We start from the raw sequence: 25,145 nt of genomic DNA, 5'->3' as shown, positions 1-25,145 counted from the left end.
CCAAGTCCTTTCTGTTCAGAGAAGAACAAAGCCCGCTGGAATGTACCTAGGCCTTCTAGAACAAGCTCCAGGCTGTGAAACATACGGCCTACCCTTATGGCTTAAGAACTGCCATTCAACTGTCAAAGGCTCATGGCAATCTCCAAAAAACACAAACTAGCTTACGTTACTGTTATGTAAAAAGTTTATTTTAGAAGTCACATCTTTAAGAAATAACAGGTTGTTCTGAGCAGACAGAAACTCATCAAAGGCCGGGGGTGTTGTGCACAATTATCAAGATGTGAACACCAGGTCCGTGCAATGTTCTTGACATCTACACAAGCTAAAAAACGTGACCGTGGCTTTTAAAAGGCAGGGGAGAGGAAGGGACAGAGGGAGGGGAGAAAACTATTTTGGGAACAGAGAAGAGAATTTTGATCTTGTAAATGTTAGTATTGAAACCACAGCCATTGAGACTAGCCCAGGGACTGTATGAAGTGGCATTATTATTTTAATCCTCAAGTGCCGGACAGCTTGCCTGCTGGGAGTGCAGGCAGGGACAGAAGTGGCGAGCCTCTGCTCTGCAGTGTTGTCACAGCAGGAACGCAAGAGGGAAGTCACAGGAAGGAGTGGGGAGCCTGCGGGCAGAGCAGGTCAGAGCGGCTGTTCTTGTCCCTAGCCAGTAACTTTCTTATACTCTTATAGGTAGCACCCCCAAGTGGCCACGCTCCAATACTGGAGAACCAGAACACAAAATAAAAGTGTAAGCTCACACGTACTGTGGATACAAAAATATAGCTTTTCAGGATTGCGACCCCAAACCCAGTGACCCCTGCCTACCCCAATCTCCCACCCTAGAGGTGAGGCTGGAGCAGAATGTTTGTCAGAGTCCCCACAACACAGCAGTGACCTAGTGTGGCCTAGTCACAACTCTATCAGTGATCTCACTGTTTCCAGGTACTTCTGCCCAGGTCCCCAGGGAGTCTTCTTTAGGAGGCTCACAGGGCTGGTTCACCTCCATGCAGCTAGACAGAGACCTCGTCAGCTTCCCAGACACTTCAAGTGAGAGATACATCAGATAGCACGCTGCAGTAACAGCCCCCCCCCCCCCCCAGCGTGTTCCTGTGTACCCCGAATAGAAGCTTCTGTCAGGCTGAGGGCAACAGCAGGCTCTTGCGGCTTAGACTGGATAGTTTTGATTATGTATCCCATCAAATCATTACCATCCATTCTGTTTGTTTGTTGAGACAAGGGACTCACTATGTAGTTCTGGCTTCCCTGGAATTCATCATGTAGACCAGACTAGGATCTCACAGAGATCCACTTGCCTCTGTCTCCCGAGAGCAGGATTAAAGGCAGGCCTAGCCCAGGCTGGTCTCAAACTTGCTATTTAGCCAAGGCAGGCCCTATGCTCCCGATCATCCTACTTTACTGGGCTTATGGTCACTGTTCGGAGCGGTGAGCCTTGCTGGTACCAAGAGGACGCTGCAGGAAATGGCAGATAGGGCGATGGAAACCCTTAGGTTACTGAAGTGAAGAAGAAAGGAACAGTGAGATTTTGGATCTGAGCTTTATTACCAGGGTGACGTCACCTCAGAATGGGACTGGGACCCTGCAAGGTGGTTCCACACGGCACCAAACTGAGTTCCTCTGAGCTGCAGACCTGCTCACGGGCCGAAACACAGCTGGAAAGGAAATACAAAGGGGGCAGGGCAGGCGCAAGAGGTCACAAAAGAGCCTGCGGGCACTCCTTGTGGAGAGTCCTGGCTGGCGCGAAGAACGTCCAGTGTTCTGTCCTTCTCCTGGACCAGTTGAAAGCCATGGCAAGTCCTGCACTTACGTAGCCGGTGGGAAGCACACCGGAATCACGGCAGCAGACAAGTACACAGGTCTGTTCCCAACTTCTCCCACAATTCTCCATCAAGGTCAAGAAAAGAGCTTCCACATTCAAACCCAAGGCAGGAGCCAGGCAGCGGCACACCCACCACAGATGGTAAACTGCTCACTCCTGCAGCTGGCGGCAGGACACAGGAGGGCAGAGTCCTGAGACAGGAACCCTAGGAGTGGGGCTGGCTCAGTCAGTGGTGGACCTCCGGTACCAGAACCGAGCTCGGAAGTCGTCACTGCACGTCATGAAGCCAGGGTTGGTGGGCGAGTGCACAATACAGCGCACGATGTTGTTGTGGCCCAGGGAAAGCAGGTTTCTGCGCTCAGCTGTCCTAGAGTCCCAGCAGCAGAGGCTGATGGTCCTTTCGTCCGGCAGCAAAATATAGTCCTCGGTGTGGTTAAACACAGCCTGCGTCCGGTGCACCTGCCGTCCACTCAGACCTGCGCCTGTCACACAAACCAACATGTTAGCCTCTGGACCAAGGGGTAGCCTTAGACCCTCACAATGTCCTAACGCTGTGCCATTACTGTCACCTCCAGGCCGACTACTCAGGCAACCAACGCTCCCTTTGAGGCACTTGCAGGCAAACGCCCACCTTGTACTACGTCATTCATCTCCTAGTTTAAGCCCGTGGTGCTGGGCACTGCCTAGCATCACTAATGATGTCTTGCTGCTGGGCATTCAGCTTGCATCCACTGAACAGTTTGTAAAATACTGCACACAGCATCCTATCCTCAGGATAAACTAACGGCACACCACATAAGCGCCTACCTTTCAAAGGGAAGCTTTATCACTTCATGACTATAAATAGCAGTCATTTATGCTGTAAATACCATGTAATGTATAAATATTAAAACAGCCAGGGCAATCCACTACTTAATGAGGCTATATTTTAGTAGACAGTCTCCCAAATACCCTTGCACTTCTAACCTCAGAAACCAGAGCTCATGTGCTACTTTCATTCAGAGTTCGCAGTGCAGATCTGTAGGAGGGAGGAACATGGCTATAGAGGTTAGTTAGCGGGGTGTGCAGATCTGTAGGAGGGAGGAACATGGCTATAGAGGTTAGTTAGCGGGGTGTGCAGATCTGTAGGAGGGAGGAACATGGCTATAGAGGTAGTAAGCGGGGTGTGCACTCCTAAGGGGCCGTGATTTTGGGTAGATGCTTTCCTACTTCAAGTCTTTTTTTTTTTTCCTCAACTCTCCAGCACCTGCCCATGAGGGTGCTGAGGAGTAAAGCAAATGACTCACAAACCCCACCTTGCAAGTGCTCAGGAGACGCTGCCAGGAACATTTATCTGTAAGGTCTGCACAGTACCAGGTGCAAGGCAGATCTACTCAGTGCTGTGCAGCACTCTGGATTCTAATTTGCACCTGTGTCCGTTCCTAACTTCCACTGACTCCAAGTAATGGTGACAGACATCAGCCTGTGTGCAGTCCATGGACTTACTGAGGAGTGTGACAAAACACCAACACGACACTCCTCACCTTTCTGAAACATCCATCAAATGACCCGTCAGTCAAATGTCTCACCAACAACACAACATCCCTTTGAGTCACAGACGGTTCGATCAGTCAAGAAAGACGGCCTCACTTCTACTACTTCTTGGGTTTACGGGAAGGCTGTGCATTTTATAACCAACTTTCCATTTAATTTCTCTTACAAAATACTGCAAATTTTAACTCTCTTCCTGTAAGTTTGGGCTCATCTTTTTCCTATCTATCCATAACCTAGCTATAGATTACAAATATTGACCCGTCTAGTACATATAAAAACACATGATGAATTTAATACATCCAATGTCCTCTTTGGGTTCCCCCTGTCTATCGCTATCTCAAAACCACTCTGCATTCTAAGTAAGTCTTCAAACCAGAATGGAAACCCTGGCATGCCGACTGTCAGGGTGCTGACTTGGGAATTAGGAAATCCATAATGTATACATTCCTTCAGAAAAAAAATTGCAACTCTCTACTAAATTAAGCCAATAAATCAGGTGTCTACAAAAATCCAAGCTTTTGGTAGCAGTCCAGTTCATGCCTGTCCCAGCACATCATTCCCTAGAAAGCAAGGACTGTCACTTGTAAATGGAACATTTTCACGTTCACTCTGATGGCTTCTGCATACAAAGAGCACCTGGTTTTAAGAGATGTTTTCCAAAATGATACCATATAAAGTATCTAAGCTACCAAAGATAATGACAAAAGTGGCTCTTTAGGCAACTAGCTTGTGCCACAGAGAGGACCAGTGCTGCACCCTAGTGGCTTGAATGTCACCAGCTCTTCTATGTCCCTCTCCAAGATGCTAACTCAGAGAGCTTCTTGACAATACCCTGCAAGCTACAACCTTGGCGTGCTTCCTGTAGTGAGACCCACACATCTCACAGGAGAGGAACTTCTCAGACGATCCTGTCAAACAACACTCTTAGCTGCTGTGGACCACAATAAGGTGCAGCAGCAAACAACACTCTCTGTACCCAGAGCTGAACTGAGCACCATGCTGGGCAAATTCAAGACTTAACATAAAAGGAACCCACGGGCACAGACGCTACAAACTGGAGACTAACAATAACTAGTGGGGGAACTGAGCTGGCTTTCTTTTCTTCCTCTCTGCTGGGTCTACTTTATTCGTGGACACCGGTGATCGCTTGCAGGGGTTTCCTATATTGGCCTAGGGGATGGGCCAAAGGCCTCTCTGAACTCCTTTCCTCCAGTATATCCAGTCCTCAGGAATCTGATCCCCAGGAAACCCCAGCATCCCTTCTCACGCACCTGTGTACCTCACCAGCGTCCGCCCTGTGGATATCTCCCAGAGCTTAGCTACAGAGTCTTTTCCACTCGAGAGGATGTACTTGGAATTCTTGGAGAAAATAGCAGAACAGACTTCTGCGCCATCGTGAGCTTTCTCAAAGGTTGTGATGCAGCGATTGGAAACGCCATCCCACAGCTTGATGCAGCCGTCCTTGCTGCCAGTGACGTACATGTTGGCACTAGGATTGTAGTTAACGGAACAGATGGCATCGGTGTGCTGGTCTTGGGGATTGCAAGAAACGAAACACTGGAAGGTGTTGATATCATAGAGGCGGAGTGTAGGATGCTGAGTCCCAACTAGGATAAAGTCCCCAGAAGGGTGGAAAGAGATGGAGCGCAGCATTTCAGCTTCCTGTGAGGACAGAGGCACAGTGTCAGTCACCAGACCTGACCAGCATGCCGAAGGAGGCAGGGGGACAAATGCACATCCCAGGATGCAGAAAACTTACTGGCCAGTTACTCCATAAACTAGACAAGAGGTCACTTGCGAATGAACATGGGATGAAATCAGACAGACCCTTGCAAATGGAGAAAGGGAGCTGCCCTCATGCGCCCAGAGGTGAAAAAACCTGCTCCAGGGCAGCGATACTAAGGAAAACCAGCCAATGAATGACGGAAGCCGCTTCTGAAACATTCAACAGTTCCAACTGAGAACACTGGTGGCTTAAGTTACACTTTTAGGGAAGTTTTTGTTTTTTCCCAGTCCTGGAGCTTGAACCCACAGTACAACAAAAGTGACCCATCCCTAACCCCGCTTCGGACAGGGTCTCACATTATAGTTCAAGTTGGCAAAGAATTGACTATGCGCAGGCTGGTCATGAATGAACTCGTGCCAGTCCTGGCCCAGCTCATCAGCAGTCCTGAGAGATGTGCACCACGGAGCTGTGACCAGCTGCAGTCCTACCTGGGCAGAGGACAGCCATGACCCACACACCAGTGGAGTCTGGTAAAGTGGCACCCAGGGCTTATCCTTTATAGGGTGATCACTGAGATCACCTGGAAAAAGTCACCAAATACCCGAAACTATGGTTAAGAAAATAACCATAAAATACTGTATCTAAATAAAAGTCAAGGCTCCTCTGATCTCTAACCTGAATGTATTTGAAGGCTCTTTTAGCAGACGGTTTGGAATAATCAAACAATTTTAGAGTATAATCCCTTGAGCCCGAGGCCAGGATCTGTTCTGTAGGGTGAAAAGCAAGACACGTGACTTCATCCACGTGGTCGTAAAGAGTTCGAATCACTGGGTGGTTCTCCATGTTCTGTTGTGCAGTCTCATTCATCATGACCTGGACCAACAAGAAAAGGAGAGATAGATGCTCAAGGTACAGAGGCACCTGGTCCAAGCCCACAGTCCCACGGGGTACACCAGAGCTGGTGAGCACACAGCTGCCTGTCTGGAGCAATGGTAGGCGGGAAGGGTACCTCAATTGGCATGGCACTTTTGGCCAACATTCTTTCCGTGTCCAGTATCTTTATGGAAGCATCAGCGGAGCCTGTGGCTATCAACTGCCCGTCTCTGCTATAGGTGGCCACGCGGCATGGGCCTTTGTGGGAAGTGACATAGCAGGTTTCATACTCGGAAGCTTCGGGCGACATTGTCTGGACATCTGCATCAAACTCCAGGTCAATCCCTGTGCCAGGGGCAACTGTATCGGAGCGACCAATTGCATACTGAACTGCAGAGTCATCGTTTTCCATCCCTGGAGAAACCAAAATTAAGAGCGTGAGAAAAGCTGTTAAGTGCAAAGACAAGCTCCGGGTCTAGGGTGGAAACGATGTCTGCCACCACCACCAAATGCTCGACCAGCCATGTACCCTGCCCATCCGGTGTGCGATGCACACTGCTGCAGGCAGAATTCATCTTTAACACCACAAAGCAACAGCACTGTAGTTAATTTATTTTCCCCATTTAGAATGGGGAAACAAAACTTAGATGCCTTTCTTTTTTTTTTTTTTTTATTTCTTCATTTCTTATGTATACAGTGTTCTGCCTACATGTATGCCTACTTGCCAGAAAGGGGCACCAGATCTCATTTCAGATGGTTGTGAGCCACCATGTGGTTGCTGGGAATTGAACTCAGGACCTCTGGAAAATGTTCTTAACTGCTGAGCCATCTCTCCAGTCCATCTTTGCTTATTTTATGGTGCAGGGGACAACCCATAGCCTCACACCTACCAGGCAAATACCCTATCACTGAGTTATATATCCAGCACCAAATTCTAGTCTTTAGGGTTGTGATCAGTTAGTTGCAGCTTTGGGGTGAACTAGTGACAGTAGTGAAATGCTTTTGAAAGAATGCCATACTTAAGGATACTGAGGTTTATAAAAAATATGTTCGTTGGGTGTTACAAAAGTTGCCTGTGACCCCAGAACTTAGGAGGAAGAGGCAAGAGGATCATGAACTTAAGATCCACTTCACCTACATATTGAGCTCAAGGTAGCCTTGGAGATAAGAAATCCATTATCAAACAAGCAAGCAAACAAGCAAGCAAGCAAATAAAAAGCTGGGAATGTTGGAGCCCACTTACGGGAGGCAGAGGCAGGTAAGCTGAAGCCTGTCTGGTCTATATAATAAGTTCCAGCACAGCCAGGGCTACATAAGGAAATCTTGTCTTAAAAACAAATCAAGGAGGCTGGAAAGATGGTTCAGTAGTTAAGAGTACTTGCCCTGAGACTCAGTTCTCATTACCCACATGGTAACTCACAACCATTTATGATCCCAGTTCCAAGAGACTGGATAACTTTTTTTGGCCTATGTGGGCACAAGGCACTCACATGGTACATGCACATATATGCAGGCTAAACACTCAAATACATAAAATAAAAAACAAACCTAAGCTAAAAAAAAAATTAAAATCAAAATAAAACAGAGGTGGAGAGATGGCTCAGCTGTTAAAAGCACTGGTTGTTCTTCCAGAGGATTTGGGTTGAATTCTTAGCTAACAAATGCCTGTAATTCTTGTTCCAGGGAATCTGACACCCTCTTCTGGCCTCCAGGGGCACTGCACACATACAGACCCAAACTAGCAAAACAGTAATAATAAAAACCACTCCTCAGTAATCCCCAGAACAAACAAGAAAGTGTTGGATTTAAAATAACCTCACCTATCACATAAACAGTAAGTGTAATTGGTATAGGAGGGCTCAAAACACGTGAAGAACTTTTGTGGCCTCTTCCCAAGCATACAACTCTTGCTTTTCAAAACAAATGCTGGTGTGTACTACTGGGACTTGCCTGGTTGTTTAAACATTCACAGTTCACCAGAACAAGTCTTCAACATTGTATTGCTTCTACATTATACATTTTTATGGATATCTAGAATTAAAATTTTTTTTTTTCTTTTTTTTAAATATTTATTTTATTTATTATGTATACAATATTCTGTCTGTGTATATGCCTGCAGGCCAGAAGAGGGCACCAGACTCCATTACAGATGGCTGTGAGCCACCATGTGGTTGCTGGGAATTGAACTCAGGACCTTTGGAAGAGCAGGCAATGCTCTTAACCTCTGAGCCATCTCTCTAGCCCTAGAATTAAAATCTTAAATTTAAAGTTAAACATTTAAATTTTCTCTGTGGACCATTTTAATTTATTTCCTCCAGACAATTTCATAAGTGGCATTATCAAGTCAAAGGAATAAATCTGTTCCGTGTGGTGCTATCTTTTCTGTGAACACGTCTCTAGTTATGTACGCTTTCATAATGACCCAGAATAATGTTAGAGTGTGTGTCTGTGTGTGAGCTGTGGAGACCACTTCCTGACTGAAAGCATGCTCAAACACAAACTTACCATCAACGTTGGCAGTGACATGTGGACACAGCTGGGTACAGGGTAAGGTAGGTGCCAGGATATACCAACGGCCAACACAAGGCCCCGATAGCTACAGAGACGTTTTGTGTGTGTGTGTGTAAATGATTCAAAGGAAAAGCCACTTTCAGATAGGCTGTTAGGAGGGAAGCGGATCACAGTGGCAGAGTAACTGAGCAAAGGAGCATGGGGAGACAGGGGCAAAGGCGAGAAGAGCAATCAGCCATGACATCTGAGCTGAGACCTGAGGGGAGTGTCCAGGTGATTTGTACAGATAGACCCAGCTTCATCACCTGGACTTCAGTGACCCTTTAAGTCCTCATCTCTGAATGTGGCACACACTGGACACTGAAACAAACAGAACAACCTCAGAAACTGCTCTTAGCAGACATCTACAACGTCACTCTGGGATGCGGGAATCCGCACTCAGTTTACCTAGTTTGATGAGGTGCAGGAGCTGCTCCGAGGGTGCGCACACCGACTGGGGCTTGATCTCATTGATGAGGCCATTGGCGATGCTGATGTAACCATCATAGAGCAGCTGGCTAATGATCAGCTTGTAGAGCTGCTGCCGGTCCTTCAAGCCCACTTTGGTTCTGTACATTTTGCAGAAGAGGACAGTTTCCCTGACTGCTGCAAGAGTAAACAGGCACTGGTGAAAAGCAGAGGCACTCCTCAGCTACCAGCAGCGCGGATCTCCTCGGCCAGGAGCAGTCACACACTCCACTCCCAGCCCGATTAGCTGTATTATCTTTGGACGGTCACCCTGTTTTCCTTGGCTCAGGTTCCTCTGCTGTTACCTAAGTCACTGGAGGTTAATCAAGATGGTGCACAGAAATTGCAGAGGTGGGTGCTTGCATACAGAAACTATACAAGCCATGTCACCAATGGCTACAGTAGAACCCTTCACTATTTCTCTCCTCTGCTAAACTACCCACTTGCAGCCTTTCTCTGTTGCTATCCCTTCTGTTAGCACTGGTGCCTGCAATAGGCAGACAGCTCACACTCTGTAGATGCCTGGAGTACTTTACCTTTCTCACCAGCTGGACTGTAAATCTCTGAGTGACATTTTATTATTTTAAAACCTATTTTCTCTGGGCGGTGGTGATGTATGCCTTTAATCCCAGCACTCGGGAGGCAGAGACTGGCAGATCCTTATGATTTTGAGACCAGCCTGGTCTACACAGGAAGTCACAGGCCAGCCAGAGCTGCACAGTGAGACCCTGTCACAAACAAACTTAAAATGATACCACCAGAACAAACAGGAAATGTAAATCTGGACAGACTGTGCTCTCAGTTTCATCTGGAAGGGTCGAAGCTCTCCAGTCCATGAAAACAACCCAAAACTAAAGGTGATGGCTTCCATATCAATTTGTGCCGGCAATTTGATAATTATCAGTATGTGGCTAGATGTCTGGCTACAGGAATCGGGGGACAGCAAGCAAGAAGGTGGGACTGGTAATAAGGCCGAGGGTTAATGTTTACTTAGCCTGCCAGATGCCCTAGACTCAGTAACAACAACAGCAACAACAACAAAAAGCCCTGCACAACAATAACAACGACAACAAAACGCCCGCAGGGCCACACACAGCATCGTTCTGATGGGGTGTCCTCAACAGGTAACACCAATCAAGCACTTCGTACTGCCAGATACGATTCCAAGCACCTACTTGGCATTAGCTCACTAAACGAAAGTATTCAATATACTCGTGCACTTACGTAAGAAATGTACACAAATCTACTCTTGCATAAGACACTGGGACACAACAGAGGAGGAAATAAGTTCCAAGAATCTAGAAGACCGGTTCATCCAAGCTAAAGTCAGCCCCCGATAGCTGAGGGCAAGTCTGCGCACTCCGGAGTCCACAACTTAAACTACTGAGCTACCATCTCTTCACTTTTGCCAGGGAACACCAGGGGCTGTACCACGAGATTTAAGGGGCGGGGGAGTGGTTGAGCCTTCACTGAATGCCCCACGAAACTTCCAGTGGAGCACAGGTCTACTTAGAGGCCCTCCAGTTCGCCAAAAGGAACTCTCAGGCACGAGGCAGGAAGAGCCCGCCCCGGGGCTGCAGCGGACCCAGGGACCGCTCAGGCGGGAAGCAGGGACCGAGGCCCTTGGAGGCTCGGGCTGCAGGCCTGGCCGGCAAACTCTGGCACACGGATTCGGGGCGTACGGCCTCTCGCCATCCTCTCCGCAAGTTGCAGATAGTTCACGCAATCAACCACAGACCCCAGCCAACCGCACCAACCCGATTCCCTATGGCCCCTCCTACCCACAACCCCGTACCCCCGATCAGGGTCTCGGTCTCCCTTTCTCTTCTAGAAAAATGGAGGCGCGAATCGTGCCTGATCGATCGCTCTGAGTGCGTACTCACTGCGCACGCGCGAAGGGCACGCAGCAGAGCGCCGAGCAACCTCCCGATCACTCGCCAGCCTGCCCTTCTCGCCATCTTACTCACTGGCACGTTCCGGACGCTCATTCACCGCCTCCGAGCCGATCACCTTCGCGACAACCCTGAACCCACAGGGCTGTTGTGTGACCGGCAAACGCCCGATCCGGGGGAACACGGCGAGCGACAGAACGGCCACAGATCGGACAGGCCGTTGGCTCACCACTTCCGGGCTCTGACGACTCAGTGCGCTTGCGCTCCAGTCACGCAAGGCCCGAGCTTCCCGTCGTCGCGTTCACGGTGAGCCAATCACAGGACGGTGTCGCTTTGCCTCGAGCCAATCAGCCTTCGGAGCAGAGGGTTTAACTCCTATTTTAAAAGGAGAACCTTTGAATTGTAACGGCTGAGATCCCGGGATCGCTTGAGGCTTCGGTCGGAGTCAGGATCCTGCCCGTGGGTAGGAAGGGAACCAGGTGGGCGAGGGAGAGCCTGGGTGTTGCAAACCGAAGGGGAACGTTGAGTGGCATTGGGGTAGGGGGCTGTCTCAGTAGGTTTGCATTCGGTGTAAGAAAGATCCAGATGGCCTCTTCCCTCCTTGGGTTTCGGTTCGGGTGGGAATGGGACCCAGACCACCAGCCGACCGAGTAATTTGCAAACTGGCGGAGGTGGTATGGGTGCAGCAGCTGCGACCTAGTGGGGGACTGATTGTGGTGGAGAGGCGGGGGTCTAGATGGGATCGACGATGAGTGAGAGCCCCCTTGCAGAGACACACGCCCAGAACCGGTGCTGCCCTCACCTCAGCCTTTTGTGCAGTTGATGTCGGGACTACTTGAGGGTCTGGTTCAAAGTGTAGACCTGTTAAAGCTCAGTTTGTAGAGTATCCTGGAAGCCCTGGGAGTCCCCACCGCTGCCTAAACCCTTCATGGTAGCCCCCGTCTTTAATACCAATAACGAGGAGGTGGAGGCAGGTAGATCAGAAGCTAAAGGCCGTTCTCAGAGACACAGCCCATCCGAAGCCAGCCTGAACTACATGTAACCCTGAATCAACAAAAATAGTTAAAATAAAAATTAACCTCCCCACACGCAAGATGTGGTTGCTCACATAGGCAGTCTGAGGCAAGAGAGTAGAGGAGCCTTTCCCAAAAGTGGGGCCTGTCTGTAAATGTTAGCAGAGTGCTTGCCTGGATTCTTGGATTCCATGTCCTGGATTCGATTCCTTGCACTTCATACACTGGGCATGGTGAGCATGCTTGTAATCCCAGCACTGGGGAAGTGGAGGCAGGAGGATCAGAAGTTCAAAGTAATCCTCCGCTTTAGCATGTTCAAGGCTAGCCTAGCCTGGGCTACTGAAACCCTGTCTCAAAAACAAACATAAGGCAGTGTCTGGTCCCAAATTCCTTTAATCCCAGAACTTGGGAGCTGAGGAAGAAGAATCTCTGAGTTCAAGGCCAACTTGGTGTAACACTGTTCCAGACCAGCTGGGGGCTACACAAAGACACCTTGTCTCAAAAAACCCAAACCAAACAAAATCCTGGCTTCACTGCAGATGTAGGAAATAGAAATCTCTTAGGGTTAGGGCCCTGGTGTAGCTAATCATGGGAAAGTTAAAATGCAGGGTCCTTTATTAACGCTAGCATCTGGGCCCAGGAGCCTAGTGAAGTGGATACAGCTATCTTCCCTTCTGCTCCCAGCTCCTGCCTAGTCTCCCTCATCTTTGCATTACTGTCTCTTCAGTCACACACTTAGTTGTTTGTCCCTCTGCCAGCAAGCATATGTGTGCAAAGGGGAGCCTGAGCCTGCTGTGCCATGAGCACTTTCTTACTTGGGAGTTGTAAACCTTTGAGCTGAATGGGCTCTGTAGTGATGTTTCATTTGTATTTTAATAAATAAAGCTTGCCTGACGTTCAGAGAGAAAACAGCCCCACTGATCAGCCTTACAGACCAGGCAATGGTGACACACACCTTTAATCCCAGTAGCCACACTAGTTTGCCACAGAAACCGGGCGTACTGGTGCACGCCTTTAATCTCAGCCCTAGAGAGGAATCTAATCCTCATTCTGAGGATTCCTGGAGGCAGGTTGCCATTTCAGACCGAGGTAAGAGCCAGTGGCTGCTGCTTTGCTTTTCTGACCTTCAGGCTGAACCCCAGCATCTGCGGGTTTTTACTAATTGTGCTACAGGGATCTGTGAAGGTCATTTGATGAAGACGAGAAGGTGAAGGACTCGGTTTGGGGGGTAAAATGAGGCCAAACCATGAGGGTAGGGGAAAGGGGACAAAAGTGGTGAGTGGTCAAACCTGTTCTCTGGGAATAAAGTTAGTGCTGAGTTTGCCACAGTAGGGGAAGCTGAGAGACTGGCAATGCAGTGGAATTCAAAGGGCCCAATGGGAATGGGTTTGGAGGAAGATTAGAATAGGTGAGCTTTGCGGCTCCAAGAGGGATGAGAGATGGGATCATGGCCCAAGGCAGTGGTGGGGCTAGTGGGAGGTGCCCAAGCAGGTTGTGTTTGGTGGACATTATGTATTAAAGCACAAAGAACGTGCCCTGGAGGGGAAAGAATGAGAGGATGTGACGAGATGCAGCGGTTGTCAGTGGGAAGGGGCCTCACGCATGCCAGCTCGTTTCACTTGTACCAAGGAAAGGGCGAGGTGCACCCGTACAGAGGTCTGTCCAGACCGTCGGCACTTTAAAGCAGGTGGCTTCCTGTAAGTGAAAGGCTCTTGTTTCTCTCTGCAGGTGACATGGACAGATGTAAAGAAAACTGTGGTTCCAGGCCTGCTAAGGTAAACAGAATTACCAGTGATCATGATTGTATTTTTTAGAAATAATTTTGAAGTGAAATGCATTGTTTGTGTGCACCTGTGTGTGTGCGCCACAGCGTAGGTCAGAGGGCAGCTTGCATGCATAGGTTTTTTTCTACCATGTGGGTCAGGGAATCTAACTCAAGTTGTCAGGCTTAGCTTCTAGCCCCCTTATCCACTGAGCCAAGGGGGCTGCTCCTGTAGAAATGATTCTGGTATTGGCATTCTTCCCACCCTTGCTTTGGGTGGAAGCTTAAGTCCCTTCCTGACCCAGCCGGGAAGCTTCGTCGGTGGGCCTTTATTTCTTCAGGAGATGGCTTTACACTTGAGACCGCGTATCTTCCTATCTTCCGAGTGAGTGGATCCTGGGCCCCACCTTCCCTGCTACTGCTTGGTGTGGGCCTTAAGAGTTGTTTAGGAATTGACGCAGTACTTACATTTGTTTCTTTTTTGTCAGTCCTCCCTTTTTTTCTTTTGAAAACTCAACTTCTTCATAATTTCTTAGGCATTTTAGTTTTGGAGATTGTATTCCCCCCCCCCCCCCAGACAGGGTTTCTCTGTTAACAGCCTTAGCTGTGTTGGAACTGCCTGGAATTCACAGGTTTGGCAGCCTCTCCCTCCTTAGTGCTGGGATTATAGGTGTGCACCACTACCCTCAACCCCTGGGTGGAAGTTACATTCTTAAATATTTTGTTGGTAGGGTGTGATGGGCACACCTTTAATCCCATCCCTTGAGGGCTGAGGTGGGCTGACTGAGACAGGCTAGTCTGTTCTATGTAGCGAGATCCAGGCTGGCTAGGATTATTCATTGGGACCCTCTCGAATAAGTGCTCTGAAAGTAAAACCCAGGTATTAACAGAATACTAGTAACAAGCTTATTGGAAGCCTAGCATAACTTTAAACTGTTTTGCAAAATTGCTTGAGGTTGGTGCTGTTGAACAGGCAGATTTCGTTTAGTCTTTTTCCTAAACATAAAGTTGTTACAAGGTTTGGACATGAAGTTTTGGTAACGCTTGAGTCTGCTCCTGGCAGATGGTCTCACTGAGGTGCTGAGGCTGGCCTGGAACTCAGTGCTCCTCCTGCCTTAGCCCCCCAAGTACTGGGATTACAGGTGTGTGTGCCAGCATCCCTGGCTTCAGAGCTTGACAGAGTTTAGTGTTTCCACCCTTGGCTGGAGGCTGAGTTCCTGAGTGGTTAATAGAGGGGACTTTTGGGGTGAGGGTGGGAGGTGCCCTCCATCTAGCCACATGGATAGCTTCATCTCCCCTCCTTTTAACTTTATTTTTTTAAAAAAATTTGTATTTTATGTGAATGAATCCTTGCCTGCATGTATTTCTGTGTACCATGTGTATACCTCACACTTGAGGCCCGAAGAGGACATCACATCCTCTGGATCTGGAGTTAAGGATGCTTGTGGGAACCGAACGCAGGTCCTCCGAAAGGGCAGCCAGTGCTCTGCTCAGTCATCTCTCCGGCCCCCATTTCCATTTGTTAGCCATGATATTTATGAGTCTTAGATTAGAAGTGAAACTCAGGATACCAATAGCCATAATGTCTTTCTCTCCATCTCAGACCACAGTTCCCTTTGGTCCAAAACGAGTCTTGGTGACAGAGCAGATTCCTTCTCAGAACCTAGGATTGGCTAGCAGTGGCCAGGCCCAGCGGGTCTTGTGTCCTTCCAACTCCTCCCACCGTGTCCCTTCACAAGCACAGAAGCTGGCCTCATGTCAAAAGCCAGTGCCAAAGCAGTTGCCAGCTGCCAACGTTCCTCGACCTGTCTCCCGGCTCAGCAACCCCCAGAAAAGTGAGCAGCACCAACCCACAGCCTCTGGTAAGCCAGTCTTTTACTGCCTTGGATGGTCATCCTTTTTAGTTCTTCAAAAAGCAAATGCAGAGATTGGCATTTACTTCAAAGCCCTGGCTTGTATGCCATGTTTGTCGAGGATAAAGAGAAGGTGGGATGATTACAGACATAATGGCTAGCCCTACCAGGGGAAGCTAGTGCAGGTTCTTTGGAGCAGAAGGAGATGTTGGCTGTAAGGGAGGGGCTGCTGCTGGTTGTGGGGCGCCGGTCCCCTAAAGGGTGACAGTGGAAGGGCCAGGTGGCTGGAGTATGTGCCTGGGTCATGGTCCTCAGGTCCCGCAGTGGTGATATTGAACACATGAATCGAGAGAATGGTTCATGAAGGAGAAATTAGTTTGGACCCAGTCATGTGACCTGAGTTGAGTGGAGCTGCTGTGCTGTTTGAGTCTCAGGTGACAAGGACGTGTCTCACACATGTGCAGCTGTTGAAGTAGTACCCGTGGTCCCTAGGTGTGCCACTGTCAATCTTCTAAGATAGCGTGTCTTTGGAAGGAGGGTGACCGGCTTGTGCTCTCTTTCCATGATGATAATTTGTACGCAGCGCTGTCCCAGCAGGGGTGGAGAAGGTGGCGGGGCAGCTTGTGAGTGGGATGCTGCTGGTTTCTCTCTGGAAAGTCTTCCTGGGGGAAGGCTCCAGGATGAGGATGGACACGCTCGCTCTTGTTGGTTGAGGGCCTGCTCAAATTTGCTCTAGAAATTGAGACCCTCACATGGCAGACTATGGTTTCTGGTTTAGTAGTCTCCCCAATGAAGAAATGAAAAGCCAGGGTTATCATGCTTGATGCACCTCCAATATTTTGGTGATCATTTTTGTTGTTTGTTTTGTTTTGTTTTGTTTTGTTTGAGACAGGATTTTTCTGTGTAGCCCTGTCCTGGAACTTGCTCTGTAGACCAGGCTGACAATGACTCACAGAGACCTGCCTGCCTCTGCCTGGCTATGGGACTATTCTTTGATTTATCTCTGTTCACGGGCTTTTTTTTTTTTTTTTTAAAAGAAGTATATAGTTGCTCTAAAAACAGTATTTTAACTTATTTCATATAGGAAATAATTCTGAAAAGGAACAGGCATCAAAACAGAAAACTGAAGACTCGAAAAAGTAAGCTTTCTTCCTCTTCTACCAGAACATCACCTTGCTGTGGCCCCATCCCAACACATCCTCATTGCCAGAACACCACCGGCTGCGCCCCCCCCCCCCCATCCCCCCCCCCCCATCAGAACACCACCGGCTGTGGCCACCCCCCCCCATCCTAACACATCCTCAGTATCAGAACACCACCTGGCTGCGGCCACCGATCCTAACACATCCTCATTTAACCAATTGACCAGGGGATCAAAAGTCATTTTTACTTCTTTAATTACTTTTTTCATAGAAAATTTTATTAAAACTTTATTTGTAAAAGTAGTAAATAGAAAAATATCACACGTTAATATACAACACAGACCTGAGGACTGTACAACTCAGTGAACTTGTACACAGTTTGTGAAGCCCTTTAGATGGCCTGTTGGGTCTCTCCTGCTTCATCACTGGCAGTGCCTCTGTGTCTCCCAGAGTGACTCCCTGTAGCCTGTTGGCTTCTCTGGGCTATGCAGGGAGGAGGCCCCCACACCGCCCTGAAGGGTGTGTTGTGTCCTGTGGCGGTGAGGGTTGTCTGTCAGTCTGTATTCTGCAGTACAGTGTTACTTTGGGCTTTAAGGTGGTTCCGGGTTGGTGCTTGTTAGTGTCCCTACTAGGTGTCATTTGAGCAGGATCAGGTCAGCTGTTTATTGGAAAATGGTGGAGATTTTTTTCATATTTAAATACATTACTTTCTAGAAGGCAGTGGACTCTGGAGGATTTTGACATTGGCCGCCCCCTGGGTAAAGGAAAGTTCGGAAATGTTTACTTGGCAAGGGAGAAGCAAAGCAAGTTTATCCTGGCCCTGAAGGTGCTGTTTAAAACTCAGCTGGAGAAAGCAGCGGTGGAGCACCAGCTTCGAAGAGAAGTGGAGATACAGTCCCACTTGCGGTGAGTGGCCCTCCTGCCCCAGGAGCAGGGGACCAGCGGGAATGATTAGAACTGCTGTTTCCCATAGATGCAGGGGATGTGGCCCTGAGGCTACATCACTCAGGTAGTTGACTTGGGATTTCTTTCCTCAGGAGGAGAATTAGGGGAAGACTATGGTTCAATTGGTGTATTTTCTTTTGTTTTCCATTTTGGATCTCTGTTGTAGGAAGAGCCGGCCGTGTTCCCGGCACCCGGCTAGCTTAAACCCCAAAATAACCCCACAGAAATTGTATTAATTAAATTACTGCCTGGCCCATTAGCTCTAGCCTCTTATTGGCTAACTCTCACATCTTGATTAACCCATTTCTATTAAATCTGTGTGTCACCACATGATTGTAGCTTACCGGCAAGAGTCTAACCTACGTCAGTCTCAGGTAGGAGATTCATGGCGTCTGCCACACTTCCCTTCTTTCCAGCATTCTGTTCTGTCTACTCTGCCTACCTAAGGCCTGCCCTATCAAAGGGCCAAGGCAGTTTCTTTATTCAACCAATGAAAGCAACGCAAATACAGAAGGACCTCCTACACCAGATCTCGGTGTTTTCCAAGTTTGACTCATGCCAGCCCTGAAGCTCTGCTGTCTGGCTGTCTGGCCTGCCATCACCTGGCCCCTGCCCACAGCCAGCCCGTCTACCTACCTTGGATGTGTCTCCTGTTGGCACATCCCACCCCTCAACACCTAGAGATTGGTGTTCAGCTGACAGTTCCCACTAAGAATAAAGATGTCTGGAAGGGAGCGGTGTGAACCACACCCAAATATGTTTGTGTGGGTATGGTTAAGGTGCTGTTTTCTTGGGTGGGCTCGGCATTTGGTGCACCTGGACTCACGGTCTCCATTCTTTGTTGCAGGCACCCCAACATCCTCAGGCTGTATGGATATTTCCACGATGCCACCAGAGTTTATCTAATTCTCGAGTACGCACCCCTTGGGACAGTCTATAGAGAGCTCCAGAAGCACTCCAAGTTTGACGAGCAGAGAACGGCTACCGTAAGTGCTGTACTGTCCGGGCTCCCCCTCTTGTCTCCTAATGTCCCTTGCTGTATGGTTCAGGCGACTGTCTTCATAAAAGGGAACATTCGGAAAAATCAAGGCAGCTTATACCTCATGTATAGAGTGGTTGGCTTTGTGTGTGTGTGTTTCTGTGGAAATGTATATAATCTAGTTCTGCTCTCCCTTGTCATCTCCCGTGTGTGTGTCTGTGTCTGTCTTTGTCTTAGGGTTTGTATGGCTGCGAAGAGACACCACGACCAGGGCAGCTGTTACAAAGGAAAACATTTAATTGGGGTCAGTCCATTGTCATCATGGTGGGACATGGTGCTGTAGCTGAGAGTCCTACATGCTGAAGTCGATTGAGACACTGGGTGGTATCTTGAGCATGGGAGACCTTAAAGCTGTTCCCCACAGTGACACACTTCCTCTAACAAGGCCATGCCTCCTAATAGTGCCACTCCCTATGAGCTTATGGGGGGACAATGGCATTCAAATTACCACAGTGTTTATTTTAGTATAGTTGTAGATACAGAAATCACAAGAGCACCGAGTTTCTGTGCGCCCCACACCTATTTCTCTCCTGCTAACAACTGTAGTGAGTGTCCTACTTTGGTTGTGACTGGATCAGTGCTGGTGATGACTGGCGTAGTGACGTCCACGCTTTCTTGAGAGCGCATTCATTTCCCTTGTGATTAGGAAGGGACACGTGTGGGTCCTGAGGAAGAGCCCGGCACCAAGCGCACTCTTGTCATACATCCCTATGGCACATTTATAATGTGACAGCCTGCTAGGTGGTAAGCTCGGTGCCCCGTGCCTGGGTGATCTTTGTCCTTTGCTTCTGCTGTAAGTCAGTCTCTCCCTCCCCGTGCTGAGCTCTCAGCCGCTAAGCACGGTCACCCTGAGGAGTGGAGAGTGGAGGAGGACTGAGTGGAGTGTGAACTATTTGGAGTTTGGGCCAGGAGGTTGCTCTTCCTGTCATGAGTTCTTTTTGGATTTATTTTTTGTATTTGAATAGTTTGCCTGCATGTTTATCTGTGTACCACATGCACAGAGGCCAGAAGAGGGAGCTGCACTTTCAGATGGTTGTGAACACCTGTGTGGTACTGGGAACTGTCTAGAAGTTCTAGAAGAGGAGCTCTCTCTCTCTCTCTCTCTCTCTCTCTCTCTCTCTCTCTCTCTCTCTCTCTCTCTCTCTCTCTCTCTCTCTCTCTCTCTCTCTCTCTCTCTCTCTCTCTCTCCTGTCTTTAACTTAAAATGCAGAGGGACTTGTTTTATTTGGCTGCTGGGAGCTGTTCTTCCTTCTATGTGAACTGCCATTGTGGGGCATTGGGCTCCATGTGCTTTCTCTGGTTCAGAGTGCTTAACTTTTTCTTCACTTCTGGGCCTGCCTCTAGAAGCAGCCGTTCCTTCCGAGAATGGATCTCTGAGTTTGAGACCATTCTGGTCTACAGAGTGAGTTCCCGGACAGCCAGGGCTACACAGAAATTCTGTGTTGAAAAACAAACAATAAGAAATCTTGTGTTTGACCAACTTTCTTCTCAAAGGTAAATGAGGAAATTGTCATTGGTTTCTGATGTTGCCCTGCTTCAGACTTGGTACGTGGACAAAGCATCATCTATTTTATTTGCGCTTCTCCATTTAAGATTTCAGTTCAATTGTGTGCATTGAGATATAAGCCAAGAATATTTATTCCCTATTAATTAGCATAGCACACCCCCCCCCCGTTTACTCCTCATGTAATTTAAGAAACTGCAGAGCAATGTAAGGGGTGTAGCCCCAGTCCCACAGCCTGGGAGGTGAGGGGGACGCGGTGCCAGGGAGTACTGGCTGACCCTCACTCCTGCTGCCCATAGCTGCCGTTGCTCTTGCAGTGTGCAGTGGGTGCCAGCCTCATTGGTCTCTACTGTGAGCTACAAAAGAATGAGTTTACTTCAAAAGCTGAAAACCGTGTTAGTCTTCATTGGATCAACTTTCACAGTTGCCTGGCTGCTTTACATAAAGCTAACGCTGCCTTCAATGCTTTTTCCCTAACAGTACATCACCGAGTTGGCAAACGCTCTGTCTTACTGTCATTCAAAGAGAGTCATCCACAGAGACATTAAGCCAGAGAACCTGCTTCTTGGGCCAAATGGAGAGTTGAAGATCGCAGACTTCGGGTGGTCTGTACATGCTCCATCTTCCAGGTATGGGAGTCCAGAGGTGGAAGCCCTGGATGGGGTGGGGGTGGGGACTGTTGAGTAAATGCTAGTTTACTCTGAAATAAGGGGCCTTGGCTGACCTAGGAATACTTGGGACCACTGTAGATTTGATAAAGCTTTTTTCTGTGACCATTTTGGGCTCTGGCACTCTAGGCCTTAGCTTACAGGTTCTGAATATCCCGAGATGCTAATGGAAGAGGGCGATGGACTTAGAGGTCTGGCTGATGTCTGATCGATAAACAAAGATGCACTCTGGGGGCCTTGAACTGGGGTGGCGGACAGAGCGAAACCAGGCAGTGTTGGTGCAGCAGGAATTAGACCTTTACTGTCTCCTCTCAAGCTGAGGCAGGGACGGCGTCTAATGCGGCAGTTGAAAAGGAGGCAAACTTTGCAAATCGAAGTTGGGTTTGAGTAGCTTTGATTTTTCATGTGAATGGGGTGTCTTTAAATTTTAATCTACTTTATGTGTGTTGGTGTTTTGTCTGCATGTCTGTGTGAGGGTGTCAGGTCCTCTAGAACCGGAGCTACAAACAGTTGTAAAGTGCCACATATGGCTGGGAATTGAACCCAGGTCCTTTAGGAGAGAAGCCAGTGCTCTTAACTGCTGGGCCATCTCTCCAGCTTGTGAATGGGGTGTCTTCAAGCGTGCTCCTGCTGTCAAGGTCTTGCCCACTTTGGGGATTGCTTTTTAAAATATTACCAAATGCCGCTTTTTAGGAAGCCTGTTAGAGGTTGGAGGAGAAAGCTCGATAAGTAAAGGTGCTTGTTGCTGAGCCAGTTCGGTCGTGGCTCCATTGGGTGGAAGGGAGAGGACTGAGTCAGGCCAAATTGTCCTCCCACCTCTCGCTCTGTGATGTCCTCTTGACGTAAGCACGCACTCAAAGCACACAAATAAATGTAGTCTTGAAGATTAGTGCCTGTTATAAGAGTTGGCACAGCCTTTAGTCCCAGCGCTTAGGAGGCAGAGGCAGGTGGATCTCTGAGTTCGAGGCCAGCCTGGAGCAAGCTCCAGGACAGGCTCCAAGCTACACAGAGAAACCCTGTCTTGGAAAAAAAAGCAAAAGAAAAAATGGTTTGTGCAGTTTAAGGTCACTTCTGTTTGTCTTCAGCTGCAGTGTGGCAGGTTTTTTTGAACTGATGACATCAGTGGGCACTTCTGCTACCCAGTGAAATCAACACCAGAGAGCTGTAGGTGCCTTGGAGCTGTGCGATCAGCCTGGACTGTGATCTGTCCAGTGGTGGCATCAGGATAGAGACGGCTTGCAGGGTTCAGGCGAGACGATAGGAGTGGGGATTGTCAGCTGCTCCAGCTGCCTCTCAAATTCAGTCCTCATCAGAGTTGCTGGATTTTGGGGCCCATCTTTTGAGACTCCCACAGAGGGCTTGTGGGGCACCAGGCATGAATTGCTGAGTATGCCCCTGCAGTATCTCAGCAACATTCGCTTCCATTGTCTGCACTTGGCTTGTTCCAGCTGTGGCTTTCAAAACACAAATGGATCAAAAACGCCGAATTGGTGATGGCAGCACAACAGCCCACAGCAATGTTCCAGAGCCCTGGACACCGTGGCATCGGCTTTGTGGGCATTTAGTCAGCCACAGCATCGCTATGCCTCAGTGTACATTCCATAAGACAGGTGCCCTGCACAGTCACCACCATTGTGACCGCCATGGTTAGCTGAATTCTTAGTAGCTAGATTTCTCTAGCTGTCCGTGATGTTTTATAGCTGTTTTTAAATCAGAACACCCCCCAAACCCCCACAGCCCTCCCTCTGTGAGAGGTGAGAGAGAAGCTAGCCAAGCCCAGTGTGATGGTGTATACTTTAATCCCAGGAATTGAGAGGAGGATCTCAAGTTTGAGGCCAGCCTGGTAAGACTAAAACAAACATCTCAGCCAGGTGTGGTGGGACATAGCTGTAGTCCCAGCAGCAGTTAGAAGGCTGAGGTCAGGAATTGCTCCTTGGAGACTATTCTGGGCCACATAGTAAGGCACTTTAAAAAGAAGGTTTGGAGAGGGGTTTAGCTGTTGAGAGCACTGGCTGCTCTTGCAGAGGACCTGGGTTCAGTACCCAGCACCCATGTGGTGGCTCAGAACTCTCTGTAACTCCAGGTTTAGGAGACGCAGTACCCTTTCCTGGCCTCCTTGGACATAACATTCATGTGTACAGACATGTAGACAAAACACATGTAAAATAGAAAATTTCATTTCTAAGCCCCAAACCAAGAGCAGCCGGAGTGAACCTGGTGACAGACACTCCATGCAGTGCTTCGCCCATCTTGTAGACCCTTACATTTCCACGGCTCTGCTTTTCTCTCTCCGCATCACTGACACAGGCTCACACTGTAGCCCAGGTGGGCCTTGGAATTGAACCTCTGTCAATCCTGCCTCATCCCACCAGATGTTGGAATTACGGGGATCCGCCAACATTCCCAGCCTAGGATGGTAGTGTTCCTTCTCTGAGAGCTCATGCAGAACTCCAAATTATATTCACGGAGAACACTGCATGGCGCCTCTGTTTTCTAAGATGGGTTCTTGCTTCAAAGCCCAGACTGGCCTCCAAAGTTCTCCAGACTGTCCTGACAGGGCTACTGGGATGAGAGATTTCCAAGAGGTTCTGGAGCTGTTGCTGGGGAAGCACGATGGCTAGTGTGTGACCTTACACACTCCCCGCCATCCATTTCGTAAACGTGGGATATAGGTGAGCACCTGTCTGACAGCTCTGAGCAGGGGGAGGGGTGGGTGCTCATGCCACATTGCCATGTAGGTCAGAGTGTCAACCCAGCTTCCTTCATTTTCAGGAGAACCACACTGTGTGGCACCCTGGACTACCTGCCCCCCGAGATGATTGAGGGCCGGATGCACGATGAGAAGGTGGACCTCTGGAGCCTGGGTGTCCTCTGCTATGAGTTCCTAGTTGGGATGCCCCCCTTTGAGGCACAGACCTACCAGGAGACCTACAGAAGGATATCACGGGTAGGGTGTTACTTTCAGTTCTTGCCAAGGGCTGCTGTTTATTCATGTACACCTGACCCATGTCATTTTTATCATTTATATTTCAGGTTGAATTCACATTCCCCGACTTTGTGACTGAAGGAGCCAGGGACCTCATTTCAAGACTGTTAAAGCACAATGCAAGCCAGAGGCTAACACTAGCGGAAGTCCTTGAGCACCCCTGGATCACAGCTAATTCCTCAAAGTCTTTGACCGGCCAAAAAAACAAAGAGCTAGCTAGCAAATCGTCTTAGAGAATTGGGAGCCATGGCCACTGTGCAACTGTGAGAAGTGCTCCATCAAGACCTGCGGGCCCATCATCACTGCCCCCAGTGTACCCTGCTGAGCACGCAGTCCCTGGCCTTGCATCCAGGAAGCCCCACCTGAGCAAGAACCATGCTGCTTTTCCTGGTTCAGTAATCTGGAGGAAGGTTCCACTGCAACAGTTCCCATGGCCTGTGACCCCAAAGTGTCCTTGTGGGGTCTCACTGTGGGAAAGTTCTCACTCTGGCCACCTCCCTAGTGATCACCTGTGTCCATAGCCTTCAAGTGCCTGAGTTGTGTGTGTAACTTATTGGGCCGCCAGGCCTGGGAAAGCTGTTGGAATGAATATGTAGTTTTCTTTTAAATGTTAAAATAAAGGTTTGTATAGCCTTTTAAATGTTAAAATAAAGGTTTGTATAGCCTTTTCTTAAGTGGCAACCCTTCAGAACACTGGTTTTCAGCCTTAAGCCTGTATAGGATTCGGATTCTCAACCACCTTAATGGAACCTGTGCTCTACCTGCTTTGGACTTGAAACAGGTTTCTAGATATTATGGGCTGTTATGCTGGAGTTCTGTCGAGTACACAAACTTGTTAAATATATAAATATATGTATAACATCTACCTGGAGTACATGGAATCATTTGGTCACCTGGTCACTGTTGGCTAGAGTGAGCAGGTGTGCTTTTCTGGTCTCTTGGCTATGATCCTAACATGTCGAGTTTATAGCAGCCAATATTACCTGTCCATCAACCGGGGGTGGGGGAAGCTTAGAATTAGAGAAACAGGCTTTCACAGCAAACTCAGGACAGTAGGTGTCAGGTGATGGAAAATGCAAGTGGTCAGTGTAAAACGTCAGCCAGACCATCCTCACACTTCGTTCACTACAAGCCTGAGTGGAACTGCATAGGGGTAAATAAGCTTTTGGTCCCCAGTCTAAACTAACGTGGTTGAAATAGCACCATTCCAAGTCCTGTCCACCCAGCTGCAGTTAACTGTGATGGAACGACAGGGATCCAAGCCGAGTGTGGGACACTGGTGCCTGCAGCTCACACCAGCAGCTGGTTGCTGCCACATCCACAGGATGCTTTTCCTAGCCTGCAGCAGCAACGGTTTAAA

General features: G+C 48.7%; 2 protein-coding genes across 11 annotated transcripts; one reads left to right on the top strand and one right to left on the bottom strand.

Moving 5' to 3' along the window:
* Positions 1-166: 166 nt before the first annotated feature.
* Cstf1 (cleavage stimulation factor subunit 1) lies at positions 167-11,090 on the bottom strand. Of its 6 annotated transcripts, none has more exons than XM_050152903.1 (6): positions 10,949-11,090; positions 8,922-9,119; positions 6,100-6,377; positions 5,766-5,963; positions 4,636-5,026; positions 167-2,313 (listed from the first exon to the last, which is right to left on the bottom strand). In XM_050152903.1, exons 2-6 carry the CDS (start codon positions 9,088-9,090, stop codon positions 2,054-2,056), a joined length of 1,296 nt encoding a protein of 431 aa, XP_050008860.1. In that variant the 5' UTR covers positions 9,091-9,119; positions 10,949-11,090; the 3' UTR covers positions 167-2,053. The 6 variants fall into 6 exon arrangements, with proteins under 6 accessions (XP_050008860.1, XP_050008862.1, XP_050008857.1 ...); XM_050152905.1 differs by having other exon boundaries at positions 8,922-9,116; XM_050152900.1 differs by lacking the exon at positions 10,949-11,090 and adding an exon at positions 10,777-10,893.
* Positions 11,046-25,023, top strand: Aurka (aurora kinase A). 5 transcript variants are annotated; one of them, XR_007593703.1, is made up of 10 exons: positions 11,222-11,352; positions 13,615-13,661; positions 15,252-15,510; positions 16,586-16,640; positions 17,358-17,549; positions 18,436-18,574; positions 20,612-20,760; positions 23,572-23,746; positions 23,833-24,406; positions 24,439-25,023. XR_007593703.1 is itself a non-coding variant. In XM_050152910.1 (9 exons), the coding sequence occupies exons 2-9, from the start codon at positions 13,620-13,622 to the stop codon at positions 24,016-24,018; spliced, it is 1,197 nt and encodes a 398-aa protein (XP_050008867.1). In that variant the 5' UTR covers positions 11,046-11,179; positions 13,615-13,619; the 3' UTR covers positions 24,019-25,023. The 5 variants fall into 5 exon arrangements, 4 of the variants coding, with proteins under 4 accessions (XP_050008867.1, XP_050008865.1, XP_050008866.1 ...); XM_050152910.1 differs by lacking the exon at positions 11,222-11,352 and adding an exon at positions 11,046-11,179 and having other exon boundaries at positions 23,833-25,023; XM_050152908.1 differs by having other exon boundaries at positions 23,833-25,023.
* The last annotated feature ends 122 nt before the right edge of the window (positions 25,024-25,145 follow it).

This window comes from Alexandromys fortis, unplaced genomic scaffold (assembly GCF_014885135.2).
Source record: "Alexandromys fortis isolate MF-2015 unplaced genomic scaffold, M_Fortis_MF-2015_v1.1 scaffold_81, whole genome shotgun sequence".
In the NCBI taxonomy this organism is placed as follows: Eukaryota; Metazoa; Chordata; class Mammalia; order Rodentia; family Cricetidae; genus Alexandromys; species Alexandromys fortis.
This window is presented reverse-complemented; position numbering and strand designations above follow the sequence as displayed.